This window comes from Mesoplodon densirostris, chromosome 10 (assembly GCF_025265405.1).
Source record: "Mesoplodon densirostris isolate mMesDen1 chromosome 10, mMesDen1 primary haplotype, whole genome shotgun sequence".
NCBI classification, from domain to species: Eukaryota; Metazoa; Chordata; class Mammalia; order Artiodactyla; family Ziphiidae; genus Mesoplodon; species Mesoplodon densirostris.
The window spans coordinates 66,441,034-66,468,993 of record NC_082670.1 but is presented as its reverse complement, the minus strand read 5'-3'; the positions used below and the strand labels follow the sequence as shown (position 1 = coordinate 66,468,993).

The 27,960-nt window shown below is 52.5% G+C and overlaps 1 protein-coding gene across 5 annotated transcripts in view; it reads left to right on the top strand.

Moving 5' to 3' along the window:
* Positions 1-27,276, top strand: part of TTC21A (tetratricopeptide repeat domain 21A) — a 29,264-nt gene extending 1,988 nt beyond the window's left edge. The window contains exons 3-30 of one of the 5 annotated variants that reach the window (XM_060110757.1): positions 424-534; positions 1,202-1,368; positions 1,745-1,867; positions 3,689-3,846; positions 6,662-6,746; positions 8,646-8,744; positions 9,704-9,896; positions 13,430-13,527; positions 13,686-13,886; positions 14,560-14,689; positions 16,583-16,740; positions 16,949-17,164; positions 17,981-18,219; positions 19,025-19,097; positions 19,196-19,306; positions 19,641-19,779; positions 19,964-20,067; positions 21,272-21,460; positions 22,634-22,744; positions 23,422-23,503; positions 24,269-24,419; positions 24,647-24,808; positions 24,966-25,146; positions 25,231-25,455; positions 25,924-26,044; positions 26,203-26,270; positions 26,356-26,454; positions 27,225-27,276. In XM_060110757.1, coding sequence (XP_059966740.1) covers positions 424-534; positions 1,202-1,368; positions 1,745-1,867; positions 3,689-3,846; positions 6,662-6,746; positions 8,646-8,744; positions 9,704-9,896; positions 13,430-13,527; positions 13,686-13,886; positions 14,560-14,689; positions 16,583-16,740; positions 16,949-17,164; positions 17,981-18,219; positions 19,025-19,097; positions 19,196-19,306; positions 19,641-19,779; positions 19,964-20,067; positions 21,272-21,460; positions 22,634-22,744; positions 23,422-23,503; positions 24,269-24,419; positions 24,647-24,808; positions 24,966-25,146; positions 25,231-25,455; positions 25,924-26,044; positions 26,203-26,270; positions 26,356-26,433 — 3,773 coding nt within the window. In that variant the 3' untranslated portion in view covers positions 26,434-26,454; positions 27,225-27,276. Of the gene's footprint in view, positions 1-423; positions 535-1,201; positions 1,369-1,744; positions 1,868-3,688; positions 3,847-6,661; positions 6,747-8,645; positions 8,745-9,703; positions 9,897-13,429; positions 13,528-13,685; positions 13,887-14,559; positions 14,690-16,582; positions 16,741-16,948; positions 17,165-17,980; positions 18,220-19,024; positions 19,098-19,195; positions 19,307-19,640; positions 19,780-19,963; positions 20,068-21,271; positions 21,461-22,633; positions 22,745-23,421; positions 23,504-24,268; positions 24,420-24,646; positions 24,809-24,965; positions 25,456-25,923; positions 26,271-26,355; positions 26,455-27,224 lie in introns of those variants that run through there. The other 4 variants (XM_060110755.1, XM_060110756.1, XM_060110754.1 and 1 more) reach the window with 4 other exon arrangements.
* Positions 27,277-27,960: the final 684 nt, after the last annotated feature.

Here is a 27,960-nt window from a genome sequence, read left to right as displayed (position 1 = left end):
AAGTGAGGCCCATGGAGGTGTGACTCACTGACATTTAGAAGGTCGTCCTGGGTGGGGGGCCAGCTAAGCTGCCCATGGCCAATGTCAGTGGACATGGAAGGATAAATATAACTGAGCAACTAGCTGGGAATGCACAGAGGTCCTTCTTCAGAACCGACCTACAGGAATCCTTGTGAATACTCACAGGTACATCTCTCAGCTCCAAGTCCTCCATTTCCTGGCAGCCTGGACCATGGCGCCAGCAGCCCTTTCAGGAAGCTTCAGTCTTCAGGGAACTTGGGCCACTAGTGACCTTTTGGACCAGTTAGTCCAAGTCTTGGGTCAGGTGGTACCAAGCCTTGGGTCAGCCCTGTGTCTGCCATGGAGCTTCCTGCCCTCTGTGCATGGAGCCCCAGAGAATAACCACTTGGGCTCTCTTCACAGAGCGCATCCAGGATGCCATCAGCAGCCTAGAGAGCATCCAGAATCACCCAGACGTGTCCCTGTGCTCTGTCATGGCTCTCATTTATGCTCACAAGTGCTGTGAAACCATCGGTGAGTGCAGCCATGCTCAGCCAGGCCTGGCCCAGCGGGGAAAAGAGAGCCCCACTCCAGAGATATAGCCCCTCTCGGGCTGCAGGAGGTGTGTGCACCCGAGACTGCAGATGCTGTGAGGAGTGGTTCCCCTCCCCTCCCCATGGAGACCTCAAAGAAGACCCCATGCCCAGGCCCAATTGAGTGGGAGCCGCAGGCAGAAAGCATGACAGTGGGAGGGGTCCTCCTTCCACATCCCAAGAGCTGGGGACACACCCTGCTTTCCTTTGCCAAGATCTTGTCGAGAAAAATCAAGCCAAAATAAAAGATTCTACCCCTCATCTCCGCCCCTCTAGAGTCAGGAAGAGATTCTAAGAGACTATGTACAAACTACAATTTCCCCACCCGGAATGGATTGTGGGCCTGAGGTGGGGGGTTCAGGTTTGATCTGTCTGCCCAGCAAACTGCTGGGCACAGAGGAGAAAAGATAAATCTCAGCCAGCAAACCCAATTCCAGGACTGGGCAGCTCCTGGGGCATCACACGGGTCAGTGTTCCTGGTTCCCAGGCCCTGGGCTGTCGTGTAGTCGGCTCCGTGTGTTGAGGGAGGCCCAGAGCGTGGAGAGGCAGGGCCAGACAGAGCTCCCCATCCTAACTTGTCCCCTTCCTCCTCTCTCTCGGATTCCCAGACCGAGAAGCGATTCAGGAACTTGAGAGCAGCCTGAAGGAAATCCGCAAGACAGCCAGCGGGACTGCCCTGTACTATGCCGGCCTCTTCCTCTGGCTCATGGGTCGCCATGACAAGGCCAAGGAATACATTGACCGCACGTTGAAGGTCTCCAGCAGCTCCAGAGAGGTACCAGCCCTGAGCATCGTGGGGGCAACAGCCGAAGAAAGCAGCGTCCAAACACATCCAACCCAGCCTGGAAGGTCAAGGAAAGCCTCCTACAGGAGGGGCCTCCTCAGCTGAGTTTTAAAGACTGGTGGTGGTTAATCAGATGAAGGGACTTGGTTTGGGGGGCGCGTACTGGGAAGGGCGTTCCAGACAAAGGAACAAGAGGTACGAAGGCCTGCAGGGAGAGAGCAGGGCTCGCCTGGGATCTGGGAGCAGTGGTGCCCGGCAGGGCCTCAGGGAGTGGAATGACAAAGGGCGGGATGTGGGCAGGAGAGGCAGTCTGGATGGAAACGATACAGGACCAAGCACTCCATCTTCCCCCTTGTTCTTATGCCAGGGCTACGTGCTCAGAGGCTGGGTGGACCTCAGCTCAGACAAACCCCACACGGTGAAGAAGTCCATCAAGTACCTGGAGCATGGCATTCAGGACACCAAAGATGTTCTGGGGCTGATGGGAAAGGTAGGAGGGGCAAGAGTGTCCCCACCCAGAGACCTCAGTCTCTAGACCCCCCAGCTGGTGGATGAGGAACAAAGGTCCGGAGAGCATCAGGGACTCAGAACAGCCCCAGGCCTGCTCCATTCTTCCCTGCTTCCCGCCCAGTCTTGAGTTTCCGTTGCCTGTGTGGGGTCTTCTTGGGGGCTAGGCTCCCTTGGCTCTGGCAGGCTTTGTCTCTTTGCCTTTTGTTTTCACCCACTGCCCCTCTTCTATGCATCTTTCTTTCACACTTTCTCATCTCACCTGTTAAGTTCACTTCGTTGGCCATAAGAGAAGGGAGGTATGTGTTTTGTATTTTCTGACCTTAATTTAAATTGTTTCCTTTTTCTGATGAGGCCCTCGTTGAACCAATCTATGAGGGAAAAACCATCCTCTTATCCTCTTCTGTTTGTATATCCTTTCTTATAAAATGAATACTTACTCATTAAAAAACCAGAAGTCTAAGAAGGTCAAAAGGTGATTTAAAATGGCATCCTTAGCCCTACCACCCCCGAACAACCCATGTTAACATTTTAGGGCCATGTCTCTAGTCTTTCTTCTACGCATTGGTTCGGGGTGTGCCTTCGGTGGTCTTCTGGGGAGCAGAGGCCATGAGGTTATCACACAGGAGGTTTAGCAGGTTGTACCCTTGGGACCAACACTTGTGGAGAAAGTGAAAGAAGCAGGAGGGAGAACTTGGGCTGTGAGCCAGCTCCAGTGAAGGCCTCAGCCAGCTCTGCTTGGAATTATGGTGCCGGGATGGCCCTTCACTGACTCCCTCACTGACAAGATGCTGACTGTGTGACCTGCCTCTTGCGGAGGTGTGTGACCTGGTACCAGGCAGCTCCCTGCAGCCACGGGTGATCCCAGGAGGGAGACTCCCCCGAGAGCTGTCAGCGGCCAACTCCCCTTTTCCTGAAGGAGGTCACACACAGCACCCACCATGGGGTGGGAGTTAGTGTAGGTAGTTCATATAGTTGTAATCATAGGGCATCTTACCGTTTGGTCTTTCTCTTCATGTAAGGTTATATCATAAGCACGTGTCATTTTGAATGTCTGCATAAAGCCAGGCCCCTGTTGTGTGGGCCTAATGTAATTTGCCAACCCCGCCTCCTATTGTTTGGATATTGAGATTGTTTCTAGTTATACACTTACAAAGAGTTCTACAGTGAACACGTTTATGCATGTATCTTTATTTAGAATAATCCTCCTCTTGTTTTTAATAAGTCTCTTAATGGAGGGTTACTGTAAACTGAAGCCGCCCTTTCGGAGTCCAATTTCAAGCCTTTTGGGAGCATTGCCCTCTGCCCCTCAGGCATCTGTGTCATGACTCACCCAGGAGAGCCTGGTGGCTGGCTGCCTGCAGAGGCCATGACCCCAGCCCGGTGTGCCTTGAGAAAGAAAAAGCACCGCAGGCTTGCCGTGGGGAGGGGAGGGTTACCTGCAAACCCTAACCGACTCCTAGTTGCTGCACTGGCCCAGTGAGCAGTTTTCAGTGGTGAATTTTAGGAAAGTGAATGGGAAATGATGGGCCATATGTGGAATTGGAAGGTGCCCAGCAACCCCAGCTTCTCCGCTAGGGGGTCCCTCCCATGACCTTGCTCTGTCCCAGGCCTGCTCGGGGCTCAGCTGTCTCCTGGAGCCCCTGCCTTGCCTGTCAAGGAACCCAAGACCGCTGTGGACCCTGATTTATCACTCTGAGTGATGGCTCCTGCCCACATGTCAGGCTCTGCTCCTGTCCTGGTGGGGACCCTGACACCATCCTTCGTGGGCACCAGTGGGGCTCTTTTCTTTGGCTTTCGACAGGCAACGTACTTCATGATGCTGCAGAACTACTGGGGGGCCCTGGAGGTGGTGAACCAGATCACCGTCGCCTGGGGCAGTTTCCTGCCGGCCTTGGTCCTAAAGATGCGGCTGTTCTTGGCTCGGCAGGACTGGGAGCGGACGGTAGAAACAGGACACAGGTGAGGGGCAGGGCCAACCTGCTATTTCCTTCCTTTGCTAGCCAAGGGGGCTAATCGTTCCCATCTTACACGGAGGCGAGATGGGAGATGCTGTGTACTTGATGGAGTAAGACATAAAAGTCAGTATTGTCAACAGGAGCTATGAATAGTGACATTATGACATTGGGGGTGGGGGAGGAGAGGGAGGATGGACGTGAACTAGACACTTACCTGTCATAGCGGGAAGCCGGCAGCGGAGACCTGCAGTGGAAGAATCAAGAAATAGGCCTATCAAGAGGTCTAAGCATAGTGTTTAGGAGAGAGATGGAGGGAACTACCAAAGGAACCCAAAGCAACAAGAGTTACAGGGTAAACAGCAGTTGTCTCTGAGGAGTGGTGGGGAGGGGAGAGTAAAGGGAGAAAGGGACTATTGTATTATTTACTTTTAAAAACTGTGGGTGTGATATGCGTTAATAAAAACTTCAGGGGATAAAGGTCATTGTTGCCTGAGAGAAGACTTTAGTAGCAAGCTGAGTGCATCCGGAAGACAGCCTAGGGTTCAGGAGTTATGCAGATTTGTGGAAGCCAGACGCCAAGTATAGGGTGATCCTGAAGCACTTTCACTGTGAATAGAGATAAAGATGGCTTCAGGGGAGGGATGTTTGATGGAGGGTTTTGTAGAATGGAATTTTCTAGATAACTGAAGCTTATCTCTTTAACCTCTAACGCTTTAACTATTTTTATCACAGTAATCCTAAAATGTACAGTACCAATTTTCTTCCTAAAAAGAGTTAGTGGACTATGTTTTTTTCTGAGTGACCGTGAGTCACCACTACAAGTTTTTACTAAATTGTGTGTGGGAAAAAAAAAAAAACACGCAAACATACCTCTTCCTTCCCTGTGGAGGGATGATAACTCCTCTGATGATAGCTGGAATTTGAGTCTCAGAAAGAGGCGCTGGTAGGAAACTGAAAGTGATTCCAACCTGTGCCAGGCCTGGGCAGGTCCTCAGCAGCCCTCTCTCACAGTTGACACCTGGCCGGTGTCCTTGGCAGGAGCTAGGTCAAGAGCTTGCTTTGGAGGCTCTGCCTTGGGTCCACAGGATACCTGGAAACACCTGGCTGAAGGCCTCAACCTTGAGTGTGTACGGCCTCCCTGCCCAGGCCCTGCCACATCCACCTGCAGGGAGATGGTGTTTGGTGCCAATGGGTTGAATCCAACACCCGACGCCTTCCCTCACGGAGGGTTTCCCAGCTCATAGAGTTCCCCCATTGCTCTTTAATTTTTTTTTTTTTTTTCCGGCCACACCACACAGGGCCTGCAGGATCTTAGTTCCCTAACCAGGGATCAAAACCATGCCCCCTGCAATGCAAGCGCAGAGTTCTAACCACTGGACTGCCAGGGAAGCCCCTCCCCCATTGCTCTTTAAATCTCTGCTCTCTGTAGGTGTGTTTCTCTTTTCAGCCCTAAAAATTGTTTATTTTTTTCCTTCTCTCTTATTTTTCTCCACTGATACTAAAATAATTTGTCTCTTTCGTTTAAAGAACCAGCTTTGAGTTTCGTTGATGCTATTATCTTTGTTTCCTAATTTATTAATTTCTGCTCTTTATTATTTTCTGCCAACTACCTCCTGTGGAATTACTCTGTTGTTATTGTCTGACTCTTGAGTTGGGTGCCTGGCCATTCTCAATCTTCTTTTAGAAGATAAGCACTTAAGTCTATGAATGTCCCTAGAGGTACCATTTAACAGTATCTACACATTTGGATACTTCAGTAGTATCTTCAGTATCTTTTGGTTCTAAGAATTTTCTAACATTCGTTCTGATTCTTTTTTAGTCCATACGTCTTTTAAAAGTTTTTTTTAATTTCCAAATTATGAGGTTCACAGTGCCTTCAAAATCATCATAAATGCTTAGAAGTCTTTGAATGTTGACTGTGCCTAATCGTGTTGGAATTTTATATGTCAATTAGAGTAACCATCAATTAAGCAGAAGGGCCATTCCCTGATCAGGCTGAAAAATATGAAGTTTCCTGTAAAGAAATAGAATATTGGGACTTCCCTGGTGGTCCAGTGTTTAAGACTCCATGCTCCCAGTGCAGGGGGCATGGGTTCGATCCCTGAGTGGGGAACTAAGATCCTGCATGCCATTTGGTGTGGCCAAAAAAGAAAAGAAAAGAAAAGAAACAGAATATAGGAAAGTCCACAGTATGATCAGGAGCTGCATCTTCCCAAGGACATATGATGGAAGCCAAGGTTCCTTTCCATCTTACAGCTGCAGACTGCCCCCCAAGCACCTCTCTGGCCCCCTGGACCTTGGTACCACGGTCATACCTGTGCTGTTTGGGACATAATGGGCTTCTGTCACAAAGATACCCCCAAATATGTGACTTAAATAACATAAGATGTTATTCCTTTCTCAGGGAAAAGTTTGGGTGGTGGGCCAGGGCTAGGATGACAGCTTAACTCTGTAGGGTCCCAGGCCCCTTCTCTCTCATTGCTGTCCTGTTCCTAAGATGTTGCTCACATGGTCCACATTCCAACCAGCAGGAAGGAGGAAAGAGAAGAAATGGAAGGCATGCTGTAGGGGCACCACTGGATATACCCTGGGCACTTCCGCTTGCATCCTATTGGGCAGAACTTAATCACATGGTCACACCTGAGCTGCAAAGGGGGGCTGGGAAATGTAGTCTTTTCCTGTAGCCCCATGCCCCAACAGTTTGGGGGTTCTATTAGTAAAAGGAGAAGGGGAGAATGGATGTTAGGAGACAATCAGAAGTTGCCACCACACCTTCCTAGCCTTGCCTCTGAACACTCTCAATCCTCTTCCTATTTCAGAATCCTAGAAAAAGATGAAAGCAATATTGATGCCTGCCAAATTCTAGCTGTGCATGAGCTTGCAAGAAAAGGAAACATAACCACAGTAAGTTCTTTCAAGACTCAGGAGTTACGCCTTGAAACCAACACAGCCAAGGAGGGACCCCTCACAGCACCCCCACCCCCAAGGCATTGGAGGGGGCTCCCTGGGTCTCAGCTCCCTGCCCCCTCCTCCATACTCCCTGCCAGGGAGGTCTGATCTGGTTTGGTCTTTGAGCCACACAGTTCCAAAGGCTAGCAGTGAGGCTAACTCTGGTTCTGCCACATGTTCCCTGTGTGACCCTGGGCAGGTGTCTCCACCTGAATGAGCCCCAGGATGCTCATCTGTAAAATGGAGATAATTCCACCCACACCGTGAGCTTGTTATAAGGACTAAGATGACAGATGGGACAACTGGGAACAGTGCCCAGTGTACTACAATAATTTGCTCCATGTTACCTGATAGAAGTCATGGTTGTGGTGGGGGTTTTTTTGTTTTTTGTTTGTTTGGGGTTTTCTTGTTTGTTTTTTTGCCACACCACACGACTTGCAGGATCTTAGTTCCATGACCAGGGATTAAACCCAGGCCCACGGCAGTGAAAGTGCTGAGTCCTAACCACTGAGCCACCAGGGAATTCCCCACAGTTGTGTTTCATATTTCAGGAAATGCCTTTTTTTAGGGAATGGTTGGAATTGCTCAGGTATTGACAATACCAGGCAGTACCTGGCCCCAGACTTGCTCCTAGGCCTTGTAGTTTTCCAAAGAAACCCCAAAGAGCCCTCACATCCAATCAGAAGCACCTAGAATTCTTAATGAAAACCTCCATGCCCAGACAGCTTCTTATTTTCAAAAGGAGTCTGTGTATTCATCTAAAACCCTGCCTTCTGAATAAAGACATTGCCTCTGTGGGGAGGGTGACAAATCAAGAGGCTCTAAGGGGTCATGGTGGGAAGAGGAAGTTTCTGGTTCCTTCTGGCCAGCTCTGAAATTACGGATTTTGTGGGGTGAGGTGCGGTGGAGGGCACCGTTCGTATTTGGGAGGAACCCTCGAAAAGGGCTCTACCACTGTCTCTGGGTCAGAATAAGAGAACAGGCATGTCCTCTGCTCCCTGAGACCCCAGAGCCCTGGGCAGGCCTTCCTAAGGCCTGGCCTGAAGGTTAGGCCCAAGGGCAATTAGCATTTAATTCTCCTTCGTTCCCACCTCAAACTCTGGGATCTGCCCCTCGCCCCAGCTCAGGCTGTCCAGTTCTTGTCTTGCAGAAAAGATCCACCCTACCCCGGGCTTCTCTTCTGGCACTCCTTTGCAGCTGGGGACTAAAAACTCCCTACTCCCACGTAGAGAGTGGGCAGAAGAGTCCACTGGAAAGAACACAGGCTTTGGACTCAGTCAGCCACCTCGTTGGCTGGGTAACCTTGAGCAAATGACCTAACCTTTCTGACCCTTCATCTGCTGGACTGGAAAATTCGGGTATCTATAGTTACAATAACTTACAGGGTCGTTGGGAGCATTCACTGGAATGACAGAGAGGCGCCAATGTGGTGACTCACGTCAAAATGGAGCAGGGGTTTGGGGCCAGGGACCTGCCCTGACCATTTGCTCCTGGGCCAGCCCAGGTGGTTTGCCGCCAGCCTGGTGGGCTGTGGTGTGGGCACCGTGACAGGTGGCTCCTGGCCCTGCCTGGGGGTGTCCCAAAGGGCAGCTGCTCTTCACAGATTCATGAACAAAGCGGCAGTGCCAGCTCTGGGATGAATAATGTTCCTGAAAGCTCTGCCAATAAGGCTCCGAAGTAATACTGAAGCCTGGGCCCGCCCAAGGCCAATTAACTCTGAATCTCTGGAGCTGGCTTGGGGGCCTGGGTGTTTTTAAGATCTCCCAGCTGGTGTTCATGGGCAGCCACAGTTGAGAACCTCTGCCCCACTCCCCTTTTATATACTGCCTTTGATATTGTGTTTTGTTCTTGTAGGCTGTCGAGCATGTTAGAAATCTGATTAAGGCGCTGGAAACAAGAGAGCCCCAAAATCCAAGCCTCCATCTTAAAAAAATTCTTGTGGTGGGCAGACTGGTAAGAAGGTACTCCCTGGTTTCTGAATGTGTGCTTCTTGTTATGTTCCCCGGGGGAGACCTGTGCTCCCTGGAAGCTCCCTGAGGACCCTGCCCCTCCCCCTCTGGCTTAAACTTGGCCTCTCAGGCTGGTGGCCCAGGCCCCGGGGCCACTGCCTGCCTCCAGCCAATCACTGAATTGTGGGCTCTGAAGCCTGCACCTACATGTCCTTCAAAGATGCTATGAAGATCACGGAGGTGAGGTCTAGAAGTGCTTTCAGAGAGGGAGGCACCTTGTTTGGGGAAAGAGGGCAGTGGCACAGCTGTGGTACAGCAGAGCAACGCCCAGCTCTAGCCTCAGGGTGCTGGAGCACCGGACTCCCACATTCTTTCTGTGGAAGAGCCCTGGTGAGGCTGGCCTGCCTAGGCCTCTCTGATGCCAGGCAAAGTGCAAACAGACCAGGCTGCCAAATAATCTGTCTCTGTCAGACCCTTGAGCCCCAGAGCCAGATATACTAGAAGGAATTGCCATAAGAATAGGGGCAGCTCTGGGGAGTCGAATGCCACTGGGATACCCTCTTGTCCCCCGCACCTATGTCTGATTCTCTCTGCCTTATTCTCCATGCGTGGCAGGGAAAGTGGCTGCTCGCAGCCTTCAGAGCCACTTTCCATCAGTGGGACACAAAGAGTTTCTCTCATGCAACTTCAATTTGTGAAAAACCTCCTGGTGACTCGTTGGACCAATGACTGTGGCCAGACAGGGGCTGGGTCCCTCAGAGGGCCTGCGGCTGGAGGCAGGTTCCACAGATGTGGCCAGCGGGGGGTTCTCTGGGAGGTGGACAGCTACCCGGACCCAGCTGCCTGGACACAGGGTACCTCTTGGGCTCTCCTGAGCACCCCCTAGTCCCACCAAAGTGACACGGCCATGCTCAGACAGGCTGGCCTGACTGATTTCCCCATTCCCGTGTCTGTGCCTTGCAGTCTGGGAGGCACCAGGCAATTCTGCAGCTGGTGTGTAGCTTCCTTGAGCGAACCTTCATGGCCACATCCTCCTACGGCCATGTGGCCACAGAGCTGGGCTACCTCTTCATCCTGCAGGACCAAGTGAAGGAGGCATCTCTGTGGTACTCGGAGGCCATGAAACTGGACGAGAGCAGCACGGCTGCCTTGACTGGTCTGTGCAGGCGGGGCAGGGCGAGGGGTGGTAGGGCGGGGGCTGGGAGCCAAGCAGGGTGGCCGCTGTGGGTCCAGAAGAGAGTGGGCTGGGAAGCATTCTCCCCAGGCTGTGTGTGAGTTTGGGGCTGTGTTGTATGATGGGGTGCCTGTCCACGAATCTACAAGTATAGATGTAAGAGGAACAGGAATTCTCGAAAGTGGTCAAAGCCATTCTGATCTACAGCCGACCTCCAATAGCCATACGCAGCCCATTACGCTCAGTCAGCCCTGCCTCCTCTCAGGCCTCACCAGGCCAGTGTGGGAGAAGGTTCTACTGCCAGAGCACCCCTCCCCAAAGCCTCTAGCCTCACCTCTGTAGACCCTCCCTCTTCAGGCCACTGAGCTGAAAGGCCACCAGAGTGAGCAGTTTTGAGAGTTTTACTTCCCTGTCTGTCCCAGTGCTTCCCTCCCGCTTTATCTAAATGTCAAATGAATTTTCCAGAGCCCGATTTTCATTTTTACACAAAGCCCTCAAATCTGTGGTCTCTGGTGAATCCTGAAGCAGCAGTGTTTGATTTTAGTGGGGGCAGCCTCATGACCAGTGCTCCAGGCAGGCTGGCTTCTTGCCCTGGCTCTGAGGAGTCGTGGGCAAGTCACTTCTATCTACACTCCAGGCTCCTCATCTGTGCGGCACAATCAAAAAAACAATCCAAGTGATTGGTCTTGATTTCTGGTTCAATACGTCAGGCTGACTCATCTGTCATCGCCTCTTCCTCCCTCCCCAAATCCCACAAAAGTCATGGGCGACCTTTTAAAAAGATAATGAGTCCCTGTAGCAGCCCCAGAAACAGGGAAAGGTGCCTTAGGTGGACCAGGAACTTTGAAGGACTTCTCATTTTTAGAGGATATAAAGCAGATTGCATCCAACAAATGGAAACTCCAAGCAGGTCTAGAAACCCATAAGCCAACATGGGTTGGCGCAGCTAAAGAAATGAGTAGATCAGCTTTCCCCAAAGGGCTCCAGGAAAAAGAAAATTTTTAAAACATAAGCTCAGGGTCCCCAGAGGCTGGGAGCAAAACATGCCATAGGGTAGTCATTGAGATAACAGGAGGGTTATTGAGGGCCAGAGAATGGGATCAGGGAGGGTCTTACCAGGTGGTGGGGTAGGAGGGAACAAAACAGAGCCCCCCGCCCCATGATGTCCCACCATCAGGGACATGAAGGACCAAAAGACTTGGATGCCTGGCACATAGGCAAATCCCCTGAAATGTTCCTCCACCAGGCTGAGTCCTTCCCCACTTCCTCATTCAAGGGAGATCCCCAGCCGATCAGCCAAAAGGGAAATCCACACACTCCAGCCCAGGCCGAGCCCACTCTTGTGTGTCCTGGATTCAACCATCTTCTCTGGCCTGTCCGGGAAAATCAGTGACCTTAACAATTTGGGAAATCTGCCCCAGATGCTAATACTCATCACGCTTGTCCATTTATAAATCTACTAGCAGTTTGAAAAAGGGACCAAGTGGAACATGCAAAGTAGTGCCCCTCTGAGGAGCAAAGTTAAGGCCAGATACAGAAAAGACTTTTTCCCCCAAACACCTCCCATGTTGCCTGGCTCTAGAGGGTATTATGTCAGTAAGTAAAGAACATGCTACTTGGAAAAAATACAGAGAACAAAAAAGAGTTGCTGAAAATTTAAAATATGATTATTGCAATGTAAAAAATTCCATAGATGAGCCAAATAGTGGGATGGATATAATTGAAAACAAATTTGGTGATTAGGAAGACAGAAATAACTGCACCAAAATGACCAAGGACTATCTTGTAAAAGAAGAATAGAAAGAGAAGGGATTTGTCCTCCCAATATCAAAACATGTCTCAAAACAAGAGTAGTTAGGTCTGGACTTCCTTGGTGGTGCAGTGGTTAAGAATCTGCCTGCCAATGCAGGGGACACGGGTTTGAGCCCTGGTCCAGGAAGATCCCTCATGCCACAGAGCAACAAAGCCCAAGCGCCACAACTACTGAGCCTGCGCTCTAGAGCCTGCGAGCCATAACTACTAAGCCCACGCACCACAACTACTGAAACCTGTGCACTCTAGGGCCCAAGTGCCGCAACTGCTGAGCCCGCATGCTGTAACTACTGAAGCCTGTGCACCTAGAGCCCGTGCTCCACAACAAGAGAAGCCACCACAATGGGAAGCCCGTGCACTGCAACAAAGAGTAGCCCCTGCTCACCGCAATTAGAGAAAGCCCACGCACAGCAACGAAGACCCAACGTAGCAATAAATAAATAAATAAATATTAAATGCTTTTTTAAAAAAAAGCAGTTAAGTCAGTTTGAGGCTAACACTGGAATAAACAAATAGATAAATGGGATAGAAACAGGTCTTATGATATAAATGACATTTCAAACCCATAGAGTTTCAATAACTTGTGATTGGACACCTGACTCTCCATTATGAAAAAAATAAAGGTAAATGCCCATCTCACACTGTCCTCAAAAATAAATTCCAGATGAGTTAGGTATTTAAACATAAAAATTAAATTGGACTTGGGTTTCCTGGGGGATGCTAAGCCTAACCACAAACTCAGAAGCTGTAAAGGAAAATATTTGATCAATTTGACTATGTAAAAATTTATAACTAATGGATGGCAAAAGGCACAATAAAATAGTTAAAAGGTAAAAGGCAAACTAATGGAAAATGTAACAAAGTCTATATATAAAGAGAATATAAATAATAAAGAGAAAAAAATATATATATATTTATAGAGAGAGAAATCCATCCAAAGAAAAACAGGCAAAAGCTATCAGGAGGAAATTCACAGTAGAAAAGACCATTAAATATATAAAAAGATGTTCATTCTCCCTAAAAAATTTTTTTAAATGTGAATTAAAATGAGTTACTATTCACTCTTTAACCTGGTAAAGAGTGAAGCATGTTTGTGAGGTTGTGAGGAAAGAAAGAACACTTTCAAATTCTTGGCAGGAATATTAATTCAGATATCCTTGGAGGACAAGTTGGCCTTATCTATCAATGTTTTAGATATACGTGCCCTTTGACCCATCAGCTCTACTTCAGGAACTAGAACACACACAAATGTAGACCATGGCACTGTAATATTTAAACACTGAAAACAAACTAAATGTAAAATGAGGAGTCCTTCAGTAGGGCAGTAGTTAAATAAACGGTTACATCCACAGTGGAATATTATGTCATGATTAAAGGGAATGGGGTAGATTTATATGAACTGATGGGAAAACATGGTATACGCTAATAACATATAAATGTTTCAAAAGATGTTTGGAGGCGTATACCCCAAAGTGTTCGTGTTGGTTCTTTCTAGAGAGAGACACAGTTAGCCAGAACATGAGCTAGGGATGTTTTCCTTGCCTTATGATTTGAATTCTTTACCGTGAGTATGTGCCACTCTAAGTTTGTGAAGATGTCGGAAAGGGCGCCTGCCATCCACCCTCCCATCCCTGCCTCTGGCCTGCTGGACTGCTGGCTCTGCTGCAGAGCTGGCTGCTCATCCTAGTTTTGCCCCATCCCAGGGGTCATCTGGTGCCAGATCTTAGACGGCCACCTGGAAGAGGCTGAGCACCAGCTGGAATTCCTGAAGGAGGTGCAGCAGTCCCTTGGGAAGTCCGAGGTCAGAGCTCTCTGGGCGCTGGGGTTGCTCCAGGATCGTGCCCCCCGCCCCGCCTTCCTCCCACCCCCGGTTTCCAGTAAAGCACCCAGGACAGCCCGGGCTTCTGGCAACTCTGCGCAGAGGGTGTTGCTTCCAAGACCTGGGCCTGCCTCCCACAGGTGCTGGTTTTCCTCCAAGCCCTCCTGGCTTCCAAGAAGCACAAGGGAGAGCAGGAGGCCACAGCACTGCTGAAGGAAGCGGCTGAGCTGCACTTCTCCAGCATGCAGTCCCTCCCCCTGAGCTCCGAGTACTTTGAAAGGCTTGATCCCCTCTTCCTGGTCTGCATCGCCAAGGAGTACTTGGTCTTCTGCCCCAAGCAGGTTAGAGGAGAGTGCATCTTCATGGCGGCGGGGTGGGAGCGGGGTTGGTCCTGAGGACAGATCTGGACGGAGGCAGGACCTACCTGGCAAGTCACCAGGGTGCTTGAGCCTCTGGCGGTTGGGGAGCCCAGTGCTTTTCACACTTGCACGTGCAGCACACCAGTCAGCCAGGGAGTGGGGCACAAGCCCTGCATCTCCCAGGTGATGCCGATGCTGCTGGTCCAGGTACCGCACTTGGAAGAGCAGGGCACTGGCCCCTGTGTCTGCATTTATCCTAGAGAAGAACTGGGCTCCCTTTTTGCCAGACGTCTTCTAAGAAGTATGTTGGTCTTTTCTTGTTTGTCTGGCTTTCCCAGACAGTCAGGATTCCTTGTGGGCAAGGATCATATCTCATACGCCTTAATATTCCCCCAGTGCCTTGTAATGTCATTCCACAAATATTTATTGAAGGCACTACCATGTGCCAGATGCCGTGCTAGGTAGGGGGGGATGCAACAGTGAACAAAAGAAAGTCCCTATTCTTGGGAGCTGATGCTCTTGCACTAGGTGGTACAGAGTGGATGGTATATACATGTGGAAAAAGGTAAAACACTGCGAGAGTGTTTTCTGAGCACTCCAGGAGTCTCCGTTGGAATAGGGCAAACCGCACAGCCAGACCCCCGTGTTCCTACAGCCCCGGTCGCCAGGCCAGATTGTGTCTCCACTTCTTAAGCAAGTCTCTGTGATCTTGAATCCTGTAGTCAAGGCAGCACCAGCCCTGATCGACCCGCTGTATGTGATGGCCCAGGTTAAGTATCTCTCAGGTGAGCCTGTGGGTCCTCATGGCCGGCAGGGCCCCTGGGTGAGTGTCCGCAGGCTCCCTGCCTGGGGTAGTCCACACACACACACCCTCAGGAGGCGGGCCCACTCTTTCCAGCCTCTAACCCCCAGACACCTTCCTGACTCCTCACCAGCAGGGGTCTCTCCAACCCGCCCTTTTGCTGATAGCTTACTTCAGCGGTCCCCAACCTTTTTGGCACCAGGGACCAGTTTCGTGGAAGACAGTTTTTCTTCCACGAAGAAGCGGGGTGGGGGGGATGGTTCAGGCGGTAATGCGAGCGATGGGGAGCAGCAGAGGATGCTTTGCTCACTGGCCCGCCGCTCACCTCCTGCTGTGCGGCCTGGCTCCTAACAGGCCGCGTCCGTGGCCAGGGGTTGGGGACCCCTGGCTTACTTGATCTGTGCCAGGTAATAGTCACTGAACTTGATTACGTGCTGGTACTGCTCTGATCCTGGGGGACAGCAGTACTCAAAACAGGCAAAAGTTCCACTGTGGAGTTTGTGTTCTAGTAAGGGGACTTGGACAGTAAATGTAGTATTGTTGTTAGGGCACGATTGTGCAATGGAGAAAATGAAAGCCGGGGAGGGCGTGTGGGGGTGCCAGGGTTGCAGTTTTTAAAAGGTGGTCAGGAAGGCCTTGTGAGGAGGGGAGACCCTGTACCATTAGACTTTCAGAGCCTCCAGCAGCCAGAACAGTCCCCATCCATCCTGTCCCATCTCAAGGCCGAGATTCTGGAGGGAGAGGGAAAGAGGGGGAGAACCCTCCGTGGGGGTCTGTTGTCCTCTCCGAAGTCCTTGCTCCCTGCAGCCTTTCACCCCCATCGGCCAAAGGCTCCAGAATGCCGTGGCGTGCCTGTGTCCTCTGGCTCTGCATTGTGTGGGTTACAGTCTGTCCAGAGCTCCCCGGTCTTCATCCTCGGTCCTCCTAGTGTTCATCCGGCTGCCAGGTTTACCCACTTCTTGAAGGTCTCCTGGGTACAAGGGGAGGGCAGAAACCGCCCCCCACCCCTACATACACCCAGGGGTGCTGGCAGCTGCCAGCACCCTTAGGGACAAAGCAAGGTCTCCAGCTGCTTAGGTTGTCATGGTGACATCTTCACGTTTCTGCAGCACAAGGGAAGGAGCAGGGAGTTTGGGACCCAGAAGCAGGTGTTCCCCACCAGCTGGTGATGCCCCCCAAGCAGGAGCTGTTGAGGGACCTGGCTGCAGAGGGAGGAGGGCTCTCCCCACAGCTCACTGTACCCCATTCCTGCCACTGCCGCCTGCTTAGGGCCAGCCTGGCTGCAGGGAGGCCTCTTAGCCCCAACGTGCCAAGGCATTCAGAGCTCAGCCTCAGGAGCCGATAGGCCTGGATTTAAATCCTGACTTTTTCCCTTCCAAGCTGAGTGACCTATATCACTGAAGTTTCAGTCCTGCATCATAATACCAACCTTGCAGGGCTGGGCAGACATTAAACCAGCCTTTCTCAAGTGCTCTGCCTATGTTGGCGCAGAGCAGGTGCTTCTTAAGTTGTGGCTATTATGGTTGCTGTTATTATTAGATTTTGTTCTGCTCTTAGGTGTGGGAATCGAGACTTCAGTGTTCCCCTGAGCTTCCAGATGGAGCAGTGAAGTAACTTAGCCATCTCCCTGAGGGTACAGAGAGAAGGGAGGTGTCACACCAAGGTTTGAATTTCCTGGCTTTTGTCTGGGTCGAGGCGAAAACCGTAGTTCTAATTTTAGGAAGAAACCTCTGAGTCAAGCAGAACAGAACTGGATAAAATACCCAACTTGGGTATTTCTGGGTAACAGGACATGTAAAATTCCTTCTGCCTTTACATAGTGGGTCCTGAGAGTCCCAAGGAGCCCTGGATGTCGAGGTTTGTTTCTTATTTCTAGGAGAATTCGAGAATGCCCAGAGCACCCTGCAGCGTTGCCTGGAGCTGGACCCCACCTCCGTGGACGCCTGCCTCCTCATGTCTCAGATCTACCTGGCTCAGGGCAACTTTGCCATGTGCTCCCACTGCCTGGAGCTGGGCGTCAGCTACAACTTCCAGGTGGGGGTCCCCTATGCCCTGTCACCTGCTCAGCATCCCACAGCCCAGCTAGCGTCAGCCCCCACTTGTTTCCGGAGAGTAGCCTCAGGAGCTGCCTGCATCCCTCAGCCCCTTCTGCTGGCCCAGAGGCAGGAGCAGGCTCAGTGGGCTCCTGTGGCCTTCTCCCCTCTGGGAGCTGGAGCCCCACACTTTGCTTATGCTCCTCTAGGTCCGAGACCACCCCCTCTACCACTTCATCAAGGCCAGGGCCCTCAACAAGTCTGGAGACTACCCAGAAGCCATAAAGGCACTGAGGAGGATCATAAAATTACCAATTCTGAAGATGGAAGAAAGCAAGAAGTTCCATGGGCCCTCTGTGCGGCCCAGCGAGCGGGTGTCCATCTTACTGGAATTGGCAGATGCTCTCCGGATGAATGGGGAGCTGGTAAGAAATGCGCTGCTCTCTCCCCTTGGTGCTGGGGCATGCTGGAGGTCCAGGGTAGGCCTGGGAACAAGGCTCTTTAATTCTGGCTGATGTCTCCTTGTGCTTTATTTGAGCCTTTATTCATCTGGGAGCATCCCTCTCCCTTACCTAAAAGGCTTCAGTGGCTCCCATTGCCCTCAAGATAAACTCCAAACCCGACTGAGTCCTGCATGATCTGTCCCCTGCCTACATCACTGTCCCTATAAGGATCTCAGGGAGGTGGAGCACACAGGCCCACCAGGGCCACCACAGGTGGTTGTGCAGGTTGGGTAATGCACAGCTCCGGTAGGTGCCAGTTACATCCCCTTGAAGTTTTGCAGTGTACAACCTGCTCAACTGTATGAGGCAGCCCTGGGACCTTGGAAGGTCTGGCTGGGCAAAGGCAGGAAGCACCAAAATGGGCAAAGAGAGTAACTTTGTTAGAATAATCAAGGGTACCTATACAATGAAGATATAATTCGAATAGACCTTTATGTGCCCAATACCATAACGTTAAAATATCTTTGACTGAAAGCAGGAAGGTACAAGGAGAGGCGTCCATAGGTCTCCCATAGGAAGGAATCACCAACAGACTTTGAGATGCTCGGGAACAAGTTCTTACAGTCAGGGGTTTTGTGCCCTTCAGCTGGCCCTGCCCTCCAGGAACAGTGGCCCTGGATACCAAGGGGCTCTCTCTCCTTCCTGCTGCTCTGAGGTGGAGGTGGGCCATCCTCTCCTTGGCTTCCAGGAGTGGTGGGTGACGGAAAATGGAGGGTCTGTTGGGTTCCCATGTCTTAGCACGAGGCCACTAAGGTCATGCAGGACACTATCAACGAGTTCAGTGGCACGCCGGAGGAGATCCGCATCACCATCGCCAACGTGGATTTGGCCCTGAGCAAGGGGAACGTGGACCTGGCACTGAGCATTCTGAGGGACATCACACCCAAGCAGCCCTGCTACACGGAGGCCAAGGAGAAGATGGCCAGCATCTACCTGCAGATCCGCAAGGACGTCCACCTCTACATCGGGTGCTACCGGTGAGCCCTGGGCAGTGCACTGACAGCCCCAGCCCCAGTGGCATCTCAGGGAGTGTTTTCTCCAGATTGTCTTCTTCACCCTGGGTCTTCAGAATGTGTCCTCAGAGTGTGTTTGATGAAAGTAGGGAATTTCCCATGGGTTAGAATTTGAGTATGATAGGTCCGGCAGACCAGCTTGCGGCTGACTTGTGAGGATACAGGGGTGAATCTGCCCTGAGCCCTGCTTGCCCCCCGTTATGGATCACGTCCTGGTGGGAACCATGGTTCTGCCCCGGCCCCTGGCTCTGCCTGTCCTTGAGGAAATGTTCAGTGACTTAGATGTACCAATTGAGTGAAGGAGGACGGAGAGCAGGGATTGGAAGCCCCAAGTTACTGTCTCTACAATTTGACATTGGGACTTCAAGGGCACTTCCCTGGTCCCCTTCCTCAGGCAAAACTCTATCGAGGCAATTCAGGAGGAAGGGGAGGTGATGCCAAGAACAGTGGTAAACCAATAAGCAGTGGGGTGACATGGTCACACTGGAGGTTTAGAAAGAGCAGGCTGCCTCATGAAGAGGGGTCTGGGGGTTTGGGAGCGGAGGCCAGAGCAGTGGGTGGAAGTGCCGGCTGTGGTCCAGATGACAGATGAGGAGAGGCTGAACTAAGGGAGCTAGCACCATGCCTCATCTGAGCCAATAAGTACTGAGTGATGAATGAATGAGTAAATGAAAGAACGTCAGCCAGAACGAGTGGGAAAGAAGAGGAGATGGATTCAGGAATAAGAAGGATGCACAGGGCCAAGCTAAGGTTTGGGTTACTTTTGCAGGGAGCTCTGTGAACATCTGCCTGGCCCTCACACCAGCCTGCTCCTGGGTGATGCTTTCATGAACATTCAGGAGGTGAGTGAAGGTCTCATGACCTCACCAAGTGGCTCCCCCCACAAACTTACTTCTCCAGTGAGAGGGAAGAGTGAGACTGTGGACCCTTTCCCCACCAGCCCGAGAAGGCCCTCAAGGTCTACGACGAGGCCTACAGAAAGAACCCACACGACGCATCCCTGATCAGCAGGATTGGGCAAGCTTACGTGAAGACCCACCAGTACACCAAGGTCAGGCTGGGCTGGGGTGGGAAGGGGTGGGGAGGGCCGGCCCAGCAGGGAAGATGGAGGAGGGTGCATGGGTGGGAGGCTGGGTGGGAGGGGAGACCCCGTTGAACAGGGTGCCAAGGGGAGGACTCAGCAACTCCCCACCCCCCACCACCACCTGCCGAGGCTAAGGCTCGGGCCCTGAGCCAGGAGGGAGGCCTTTGCATCTGAGGCCTCTGTGATCTGGAGGGGCACACAGGCGCGGTGGCTGCGGCGGGGAGTGGGGCGGTGTGCACACAGTGTGAGGTGCTCGCGAGTAAAACCAGACTTGATGCCAATATTTCCTGTGTGCACTAAGGCGATTAATTATTATGAGGCCGCCCAGAAGATTAGCGGACAGGACTTTCTGTGCTGCGATCTGGCTGAACTGCTCCTGAGGTTAAAGAAGTTCAACAAAGCAGAAAAAGTTTTGAAGCAGGCACTGGATCATGACTTTGGTGAGTCAGCATCCTCACTCCCCTAGCCTTCGAGCAGACAGACTGCCCTCGGCCCGCACCCTCTTCTCCTGCAGAATGGGGCAGGGGGCCGGCACTGATTGGGGCGCTGAACCCAGCCTCCATCCTCCCCCAGCCCCCGCTTCCCAGGGGCCAGAAAACGCTACTTTGAGTTTCCATTTTGCAGTCAAAGACATCCCATCCATGATGAATGATGTCAAGTGCTTGCTTTTGCTGGCAAAGGTTTACAAGAGCCATAAGAAAGAAGATGTGATGGACACTTTGAACAAGGTAATTGACAAGTAGACTCAAGCTCTTTATCTGCCATTTCCTGATGGGAGCTGAAGATAGGATAGGACTGCAGGCCTGGAAGGCTCCAGGCCTGGTCCTCAAAAGAGGATCTAGTTTACACCTCCGACCTCCACCTTGCATTTATCCCCCCAGCCTTGCTCTTTTATTGCTTGTGCACGGAAGTGCTCTAAGCCCCCTGGGCTGGGCTGGAGAATGCAGGGCGTAAGACAGTGCCTTTGTCCTCAAGGATGCTTGTGGTGATCATAATAGATAATGCCAGCAGGCTCCCATGCATTGAATGCTCTGTGCTGAGTTCTGTACTAGGCTTTTTGCTTTCTTATTTAATTCTCACAGTAGCCCTTTGAGCTAAGCACTGTGACATTCCTATTTAACAGATAAAGCTCAAAGAGGTTAAGAAATGTACCCAAAGTCATACTGCTAGTAAGTGGTAGAGCTGAGATTTGAACCAGGTTTGGCTTGTCCCAGCCCAAAGTCTCCTGCTGGGAGACTCCTGGCCATCCTTTCCACTCCTTCACTCTTTCTACCCAAGGGTATGGCCTGGCACTTGCCCCTGGGGTGTATTCTGTGGTTGTAGAACATCTCGGACTGCTTGAGGTGACTTATCCCCTTGTTTCCCTCTGGATTTCCATTCCTCAGTCTGGCCCTTAAGGAACCCGGGGCTGATCTGTGCCCACTTCCCAAAACTTAACCCTGGCATCCTCATTTCCTCTTGCCTCAATGCTCTCTGGTTACTCACTTGATCACTGTATGTCATGGACATTTGTGGGGGCCGCCTCAAGTTCCCAGCAGGGCAGTATTCAGAACAAATGCACCCATCAAAACACAGCCTGTGTTGAATACCTACGGTGTGCTTGTCCTAGCCTGTAGGACACCTGAAGCAAATTAGACACAGTGAGTACCAAGGTGTGATGGAAACAGGTAAACAAGTCAAGTACAATAGAGTGTTTTGTTTGAGTGCCTTTGCTTCTGCTCCTGCCCCAGAGGCAGTGCCAGTTCACCTCCTGGGTACTCAGCCAGTGGCCCTGCCTGTCCAGAGTGACCCAGATTTGCTCAAGGGCACTTGAGATGCCCTTGCTAAGACAGCTGGCCCTGAGTTGAGAGCTTGGGGACTTGCTGTGAATTGGCCTGAGATCTGGCACATCAGGCTCTGGGTTTCTGATGCAGAGTTTACTGCTTTCCCAAGGCCATGGACCTCCAGTCTCGGATCCTGAAGCGTGTTCCCCTGGAGCAACCAGAAATGATCCCCTCCCAGAAGCAACTGGCAGCCTCCATCTGCATCCACTCTGGGGAGTACTACCTGGCAGAGAAGGAGTATGCCAAGGCAGTGCAGTCTTACAAAGATGCCCTCTCCTACTCACCCATTGACAATAAGGTGGGGATTGAAATAAGGTGGGTCCTCAAGAGCGAGACCCTCTTCCTTCTCTTGGGGCACAAAGCCTCGCAGAGCTCCGTGACTAGGGACGGAGGCCAGTTCCTTCTCTGTGCCTCCCTGCAAGGGGCACAGACCCCTGGTGCCAGGGGGGCCTGCTCCAGCTGACCCCAGGGCCCTCACCCACCACAGCCCTTGGAGCAAGACTGGAAGCCTCACTTTGTTATTTTTGTTCGTTTGTTTGTTAATATTTATTTATTTTATTTGGCTGCACCAGGTCTTAGTTGCCACACGCGGGTTCTTAGTTGTGGCATGCATGCGGGATCTAGTTCCCTGACCAGGGATCGAACCCGGGCTCCCTGCTTTGGGAGCACGGAGCCCTAACCACTGGACCACCAGGGAAGTCCCCTGGAAGCCTCGCTTTGGACAGCCACTTGTGGAGGGTGGAGCGGGGAAGGTGTTGCTGAAAGGTGCTGCAAGTCTGCCCTTTTCAGGTCCCCCTTGCAGATGGAGAGACAATGAGAGTGTGGCTGCTGGGGGCTCTTTGGACATGAAGCCCAGGCTAAGCTTCCAAGGAGGTTTAAAGTCTTGTGAGAGGTGTGGGTTCAGATAGGGAATGGTGGCTGGAGTTCACAGGCAGAGGGTAGATGAAGAGCCTAGTGACAGACCCATTCATTTATTTAATATGCTCTCATTTAACAGATTCCCAATATGTGCAAGCCAGGTACTGAGCTAGGCCCTGGAGATGCAGTGGGGCAAGACACGGGCTCTGGCCATAGACTGCCCTCAGGCATGGGGTATAGACAAGTACACATGCAGTTCTCATACCATGTGATACCTGCATGGGGCTCAGTACACTGCGAGAGCTCAGAAGAGGGGTACCTGTCCCGGTGTCTGGGGCACAGAGGGCTTCCCAGAGGAGATGAGGTCAGACCTGAAGCTGAAGGATGAGTATGAGTAAACCAGGCCCTGACTCTCAGCGGTTAGTTAGTAAAAGGCACGGTGTGACTAGAGTATTGAGTGGGAGAAGGGGAAGGCCAGAGACACCATCCCAGGGGATCAGAGACATATTTGGAAGGCACAGCTGATAGAACTTGGGTGTGAGAGAACAAGGCATCGGTCCCTGAGCTTTCCCATGATGTGCATTGGTTAGTTATTGTATCTGGTCTTGTCCAGGTGGTGCTGGAGCTGGCACGGCTCTACCTGCTGCAGGGCCACCTGGACTTATGCGAGCAGCACTGTGCCATCCTCCTGCAGACCGAGAAGAACCATGAGACAGCCTCCATGGTAAGAGGCTCCGGGCCCTCTTCTCTGCCTTCCCCAGGGTCCCTGCGACCGCATGCGGGCTGCTTCCTAACCCCGTAACCCCAGGTGCCCGGCTGACCCGGCCCTGAGGGGCTGTCGGGCAGCAGGACTCAGCACTGGACCCGCTGCCCTTCGGATGGGAGGGGCGGGCTGGCAGCAGGGGGCAGCAGCGACCTCCCGGGCCAATATGAGGGGAGGTGGTGAGGCTGATTCACTCCGGGGGAAACCACACCCAACTGTTGAAGGCAGGGGTGGGACAGGTTCCTGGGGCTTCGGGAAGTGTGTGGGAAGAGCCATCCCCAGTCCTGCCCCTCTCCACCCTGTCACCCAGACCACCTTCAGGGCTGCCCCAGCGGAGGTGGGGAGCCCCCATTCCACCTCGCTGCCTGGAGCTGGTAGTTCTCAGACGGGGGTGGAGGGCCTAGCTCCTCGCATGTCTACCTCCAGCCTTTCCTTCCTACTTCCATCCTTGCCCCCCCGCTCCCCGTCCCAGGCTGCCCCGCCTTCTCGGCTTCTCCTGTGGCAGCTTCTCCCAGCGCCCAGAGAGGCTACCTTGGAAATCCTCTCCTACTTTCCCTCTTTACCCACCCCGTTCCCACGACAGCCTCCCTGCCATGCCCATGCAAGCTGCTGTCCCAGCATCGCGTGTTTTCTGACAGATGATGGCTGACCTGATGTTTAGAAAACAGAAATATGAAGCTGCCATCAACCTCTACCACCAAGTCCTGGAGAAAGCGCCAGGTAACTGCCTGCATCGAGCCTACCCACTGAGACTGCCTGTGTCGGTTCCCACCAAGCAAGGGCTGCTCTCCCCCCAGAAGGGTGGGCCCTCTCCCCTCCTTCCTGACTGGGCAGAGGAAGCCCCCTCCTCTCTGATTGTTCCCAGAGAGGCAGGAAACTGATAAAGGCCCAGTGGAACGTGCTGGCCCTTCCCGAGTCCAAGGGGCCAGTTCCTGGTCTCAGGCAGGGCAGTGCTTGGCACTGGACCCAAGACAGCCTGTCTATCCCCAAATCATAGACACTGGGGCTCAACATAAGTCCCCTTTTGAGGTCAGAGCCACCCAGAGGTAGCTAGAAATTCTCCCCTGACGTGTAGCTCCATTCCCACTCACTGCAACATAAAACCACTGCTTCTTGCTGGGGAAGGGGCCAGACACGAGGCTCAGGGTGGAGCCCAAGCCAGGCCCACAGCAGAGTCACCCAGCAATCACAGCTATTAGGAGTTCGGGTCCTGGAGCCAGACTGTCTAGGTCTGAATCCTGGTCTTCTATTTACCAGCTTTGTAACCTTTGGCAGATGACTTAACTTCTTTGTGTCTCAGTCTCCTCATCTGTAAATGGGAACAATAAGAGTACCTACTTTATTGTGTCTCAGTGGAGACACTGGAGGCACTGGGTTGCCCCTGCTCAGCCCAGATGGGTAGTGTTTCCTGGTCCTCTCTGCCTCTCCCTGCCTGATTCAGCTATTGGTTATCACAGCCTGAAGGTTTCTGCTCTCTTGTTTTAGACAATTTTCCTGTGTTGAACAAACTAATCGATCTGCTACGAAGAAGTGGCAAACTTGAGGACGCCCCTGCCTTCTTTGAATTGGCCAAGAAGGTGTCCAGCCGGGTGTCTTTGGAGCCAGGGTTCAACTACTGCAGAGGCATCTACTGCTGGTGGGTTGGGGTGGGTATGTTGGCAGTTATGTGCAGGAGGCCATCCCTAATGGACATGCTGGCGTTTGCTAGGGAAGCAGAAATTCAGCTTCCAGATCAGGAAGCAGGGAGACCAGCGATCCTGCCCCTGCATTGTGCAGATTCACAGAGTGACCCCTGTGTGTCCCTGTACTCCTCGGGCCTCAGTTTCCCTGTCTGATTCTTGGTGTTTCTCTCCTCCACTATAGGCACATAGGGCAACCCAACGAAGCCCTGAAGTTCCTAAACAAAGCACGCAAGGACAGCACTTGGGGCCAGAGCGCCACCTACTACATGGTGCAAATCTGTCTGAACCCAGACAACGAGATCGTGGGTGGAGAGGCTTTCGAGAACCTGGTGACTGAGAGCAAGTGAGGGCCCGGCTGGCCGGCGAGGGCAGGGGCGGGACCTGGGGGAAGGCGGAGAGAGCCCGCGGCCTCTGGGTCAAGGCCAGGCGAGGGCCAGGCTGGCAGGCCAGCGCCCTCTGCCCTCCGGCTTGGCATCCGATGCCCGCGGCTCCACCGACAGGAAGGAGTTGGAGCAGCACGGCGTGCGCACTGCTGAGAAGCTGCTGCGGGAGTTCTACCCGCACTCGGCCTGGGGCTGGACCCAGCTGCGGCTGCTGCAGAGCCTGTGCCTGTTGGCCACCAGGGAGAAGGCTAATATGGAGGCGGCGCTGGGCACCTTCATTGAGATGGCCCAGGCCGAGGTGCACCAGCTGCCCACTGGGTGGGCAGGCGGCGGGGGGAGGCCAAGGGCCGGGCGAGGCAACACCTGCTTCCCACCCGCACAGAAGGACAGCATTCCCGCCCTGCTGGCCGTGGCACAGGCCTACGCGCTGCTGAAGCAGGTCCCTAAAGCACGCACGCAGCTGAAGCGTCTGGCCAAGGCCCCATGGACGCTAGCCGAAGCCGAGGACCTGGAGAAGAGCTGGCTCCTGCTGGCCGACATCTACTGCCAGGGCGGCAAGTTCGACCTGGCCTCGGAGCTGCTGCGGCGCTGCATGCAGTACAACAAGGCAAGGGGCGCACAGCTGTGGGGGAGGGGCACATGGGCTTCGGGGGCAGAGATGCGGGGGTAGGAGGGAGATGAGAAGAGGCAGGACAAGAGGGTTCCCACGGACCACAGAGCAGGATGGGAATGTGGAGCAAGGCAAGAGGAGGCTCACGGTGTCCGGGAGGGGGGACCGTGGAATGGGGAGGAGAGATGGGAAGGGTTCATGGGGTCGAGGGGCAGCGTGCTGGGAGGGTTTGGTGGGGCCGGGAGGGGTGTTTGCAGGTCAGGGCAGGAGCACTGCAGAGGAAGGGGTCCTGTCAGAGTGGGCACAGCTGAGAAGAGGGTACACAGTTCACCCCTCGCCAAAGTGGGCGGTGCTGCTGGAGTCCCTGAGTGGTTTGGGTGAATGCACCCACCGCCCATCCCTTGCCCCAACCGGGATGGGATGTGGCTTCCCCTCCGCAGAGGCTCTGACCGGCTTTCCCTGCAGTCCTGCTGCAAGGCCTACGAGTACATGGGCTTCATCATGGAGAGAGAACAGTCGTACAAGGACGCAGCCACCAACTATGAGCTGGCCTGGAAGTACAGCCATCATGGCAACCCTGCCAGCGGTAAGGCAGCCAGGCAGGCGCGCATGGGTGCTGGGCCGGAGGACCAACAAACTCACCCCGCAACACAAGGCCTATGTTCTGGCTGTTCTGGGAGCCAGAGGGGTTCTCAGGCCGTCGGAGTGCCACCCATTGTCTGCATTCTCCCTGCCCCTGGATAGGCTTCAAACTCGCTTTCAACTACTTGAAGGACAAGAGATTCGTGGAGGCCATCGAAGTCTGCCACGATGTAAGCCCCCGACAGTGGTGGGGGGCTTGCTGCAGTGGCAGGGAGCCCTGCCTGGTGCTTCACACCCTTTCTCTCTCGGTCCCAGGTCCTCAAGGAGCACCCCAACTACCCCAGAATCAGAGAAGAAATTTTGGAAAAGGCCCAAGGGTCTCTGAGGCCCTAGCTGTGGTCAATGGGAGCCAGGGTGGGTGGAAACTATCAACCTACAGAAGTTTCATGGAGGGGGTGGGAAGTGGGTCAGTGGAGAAGAGAGTCAGAAAATGACATATTCTTCCCATTTCTATATTGTGTGTGGTTTATTTGAATCATGCCTAATCTGGTCTAAGGGACGTCCCAAAGCTTTATGTTTTTAAGGTACAAGAAGCAATTTTGCTCTGGGGAAGAAAGCTATCAACCAGCTTAGCTTCCACTGAGCTCACTGGGCAACTTCTAATGGGCCCCGCTTTTATCCCAGACTCTCAGAGGCCAAAGGGGAACAAAGAGGTGGTTTAAAAAATATCCTACAGCTATTTTAATGTTTTTATGTTGGCCCGTACAAGCCTCTCTTCTCCTGTCTGGTCCCCAGAATCCTGGATTAAAGAAGCAACTGCTCCTCTCTGCCAAGCTGCCCACTGCGTCCTCCCTGGCAGGGGCCCAAACAGGCCCACTCTGTCCATGCATTCTGCCTCCCCCTCCCCAAGTCTGCAGCCCGCGTCTGCTGGTCCTTACCAGTTTGGGACAAACCCTGATTACTCTTGCCTCTGGCAGGAAAATAGATCCCAAGAAAAACTAGCTCCTACTTCATCTTTAGTAAAAGACAGTGACCAACTAATTCTTCCTCGAGGAACACTTTTAACACCTCAGGGGACAAAAGCAGGGGTCCCTGTGTAGATGAATAGTGTTAATTGTAACTGGCAAGAGGGTGACAGAGGTCACCTTTGGTGTGCTCCCAATACCTCTCTTCCTGTTTTGCAGGATGGCAGTAATGGGCCAGTCTGACCTCAGGGGAAGGAACTCTGAACTGGGAGTCAGGAGGCCTAGAATCTCCCTGTGTGACCTTCCCCTCTGGGTATGTGTCCCCATCTGTGGCAGGAAATTAGACTAGATCTCTGTGTTCCCAAATCATGGTACAAATCCCTGCTAATATACAGCAAACATTTGAAAGTTTAATAACTATGTGTTTAAGTATCATCCTTATAGAAAAAATAGTACAACAAACTCATGAATTTGCGGGTGCTGTTACGTAGAACGGTTCTAACTTTTAAGCATATTGATATAATTGATATAAAGTAAAATACTTAGTATGAGTAGAATGCAGATATGGCAACGTTTTCAAGAGAAGTTGTCCAGTGACTAAGGTTTGGGAACAGTGAACGGGTAAAGGTCCCTTCCTTCTAGAACAGCCTAAGTCGTCCCTGGTGGCTGCGAGCCTTGTCTTTATAGCATACTGCTGACCTCGTGCATGGCCTTTTGGTATGAGTCAGTGTTCTGGAACGTTTTCCCCAGGTTACCACCATCCTTCCTATGGGAAGCCAGCTGCCTTTATTATGATCTGCCTTACAACCTAGTTTCTTGGGGTGGATTATGTTGAGAAAAAAACCCAAGTGACCCTGGGGCCCTAGATGGGGAGTGGGTAGGCTCAGTCCAGCCATGGGCTGTGGCCACGGGATAGCAGCCTGCAGGGGCTTCCAGCCAGAGTATTGGAGCTGTC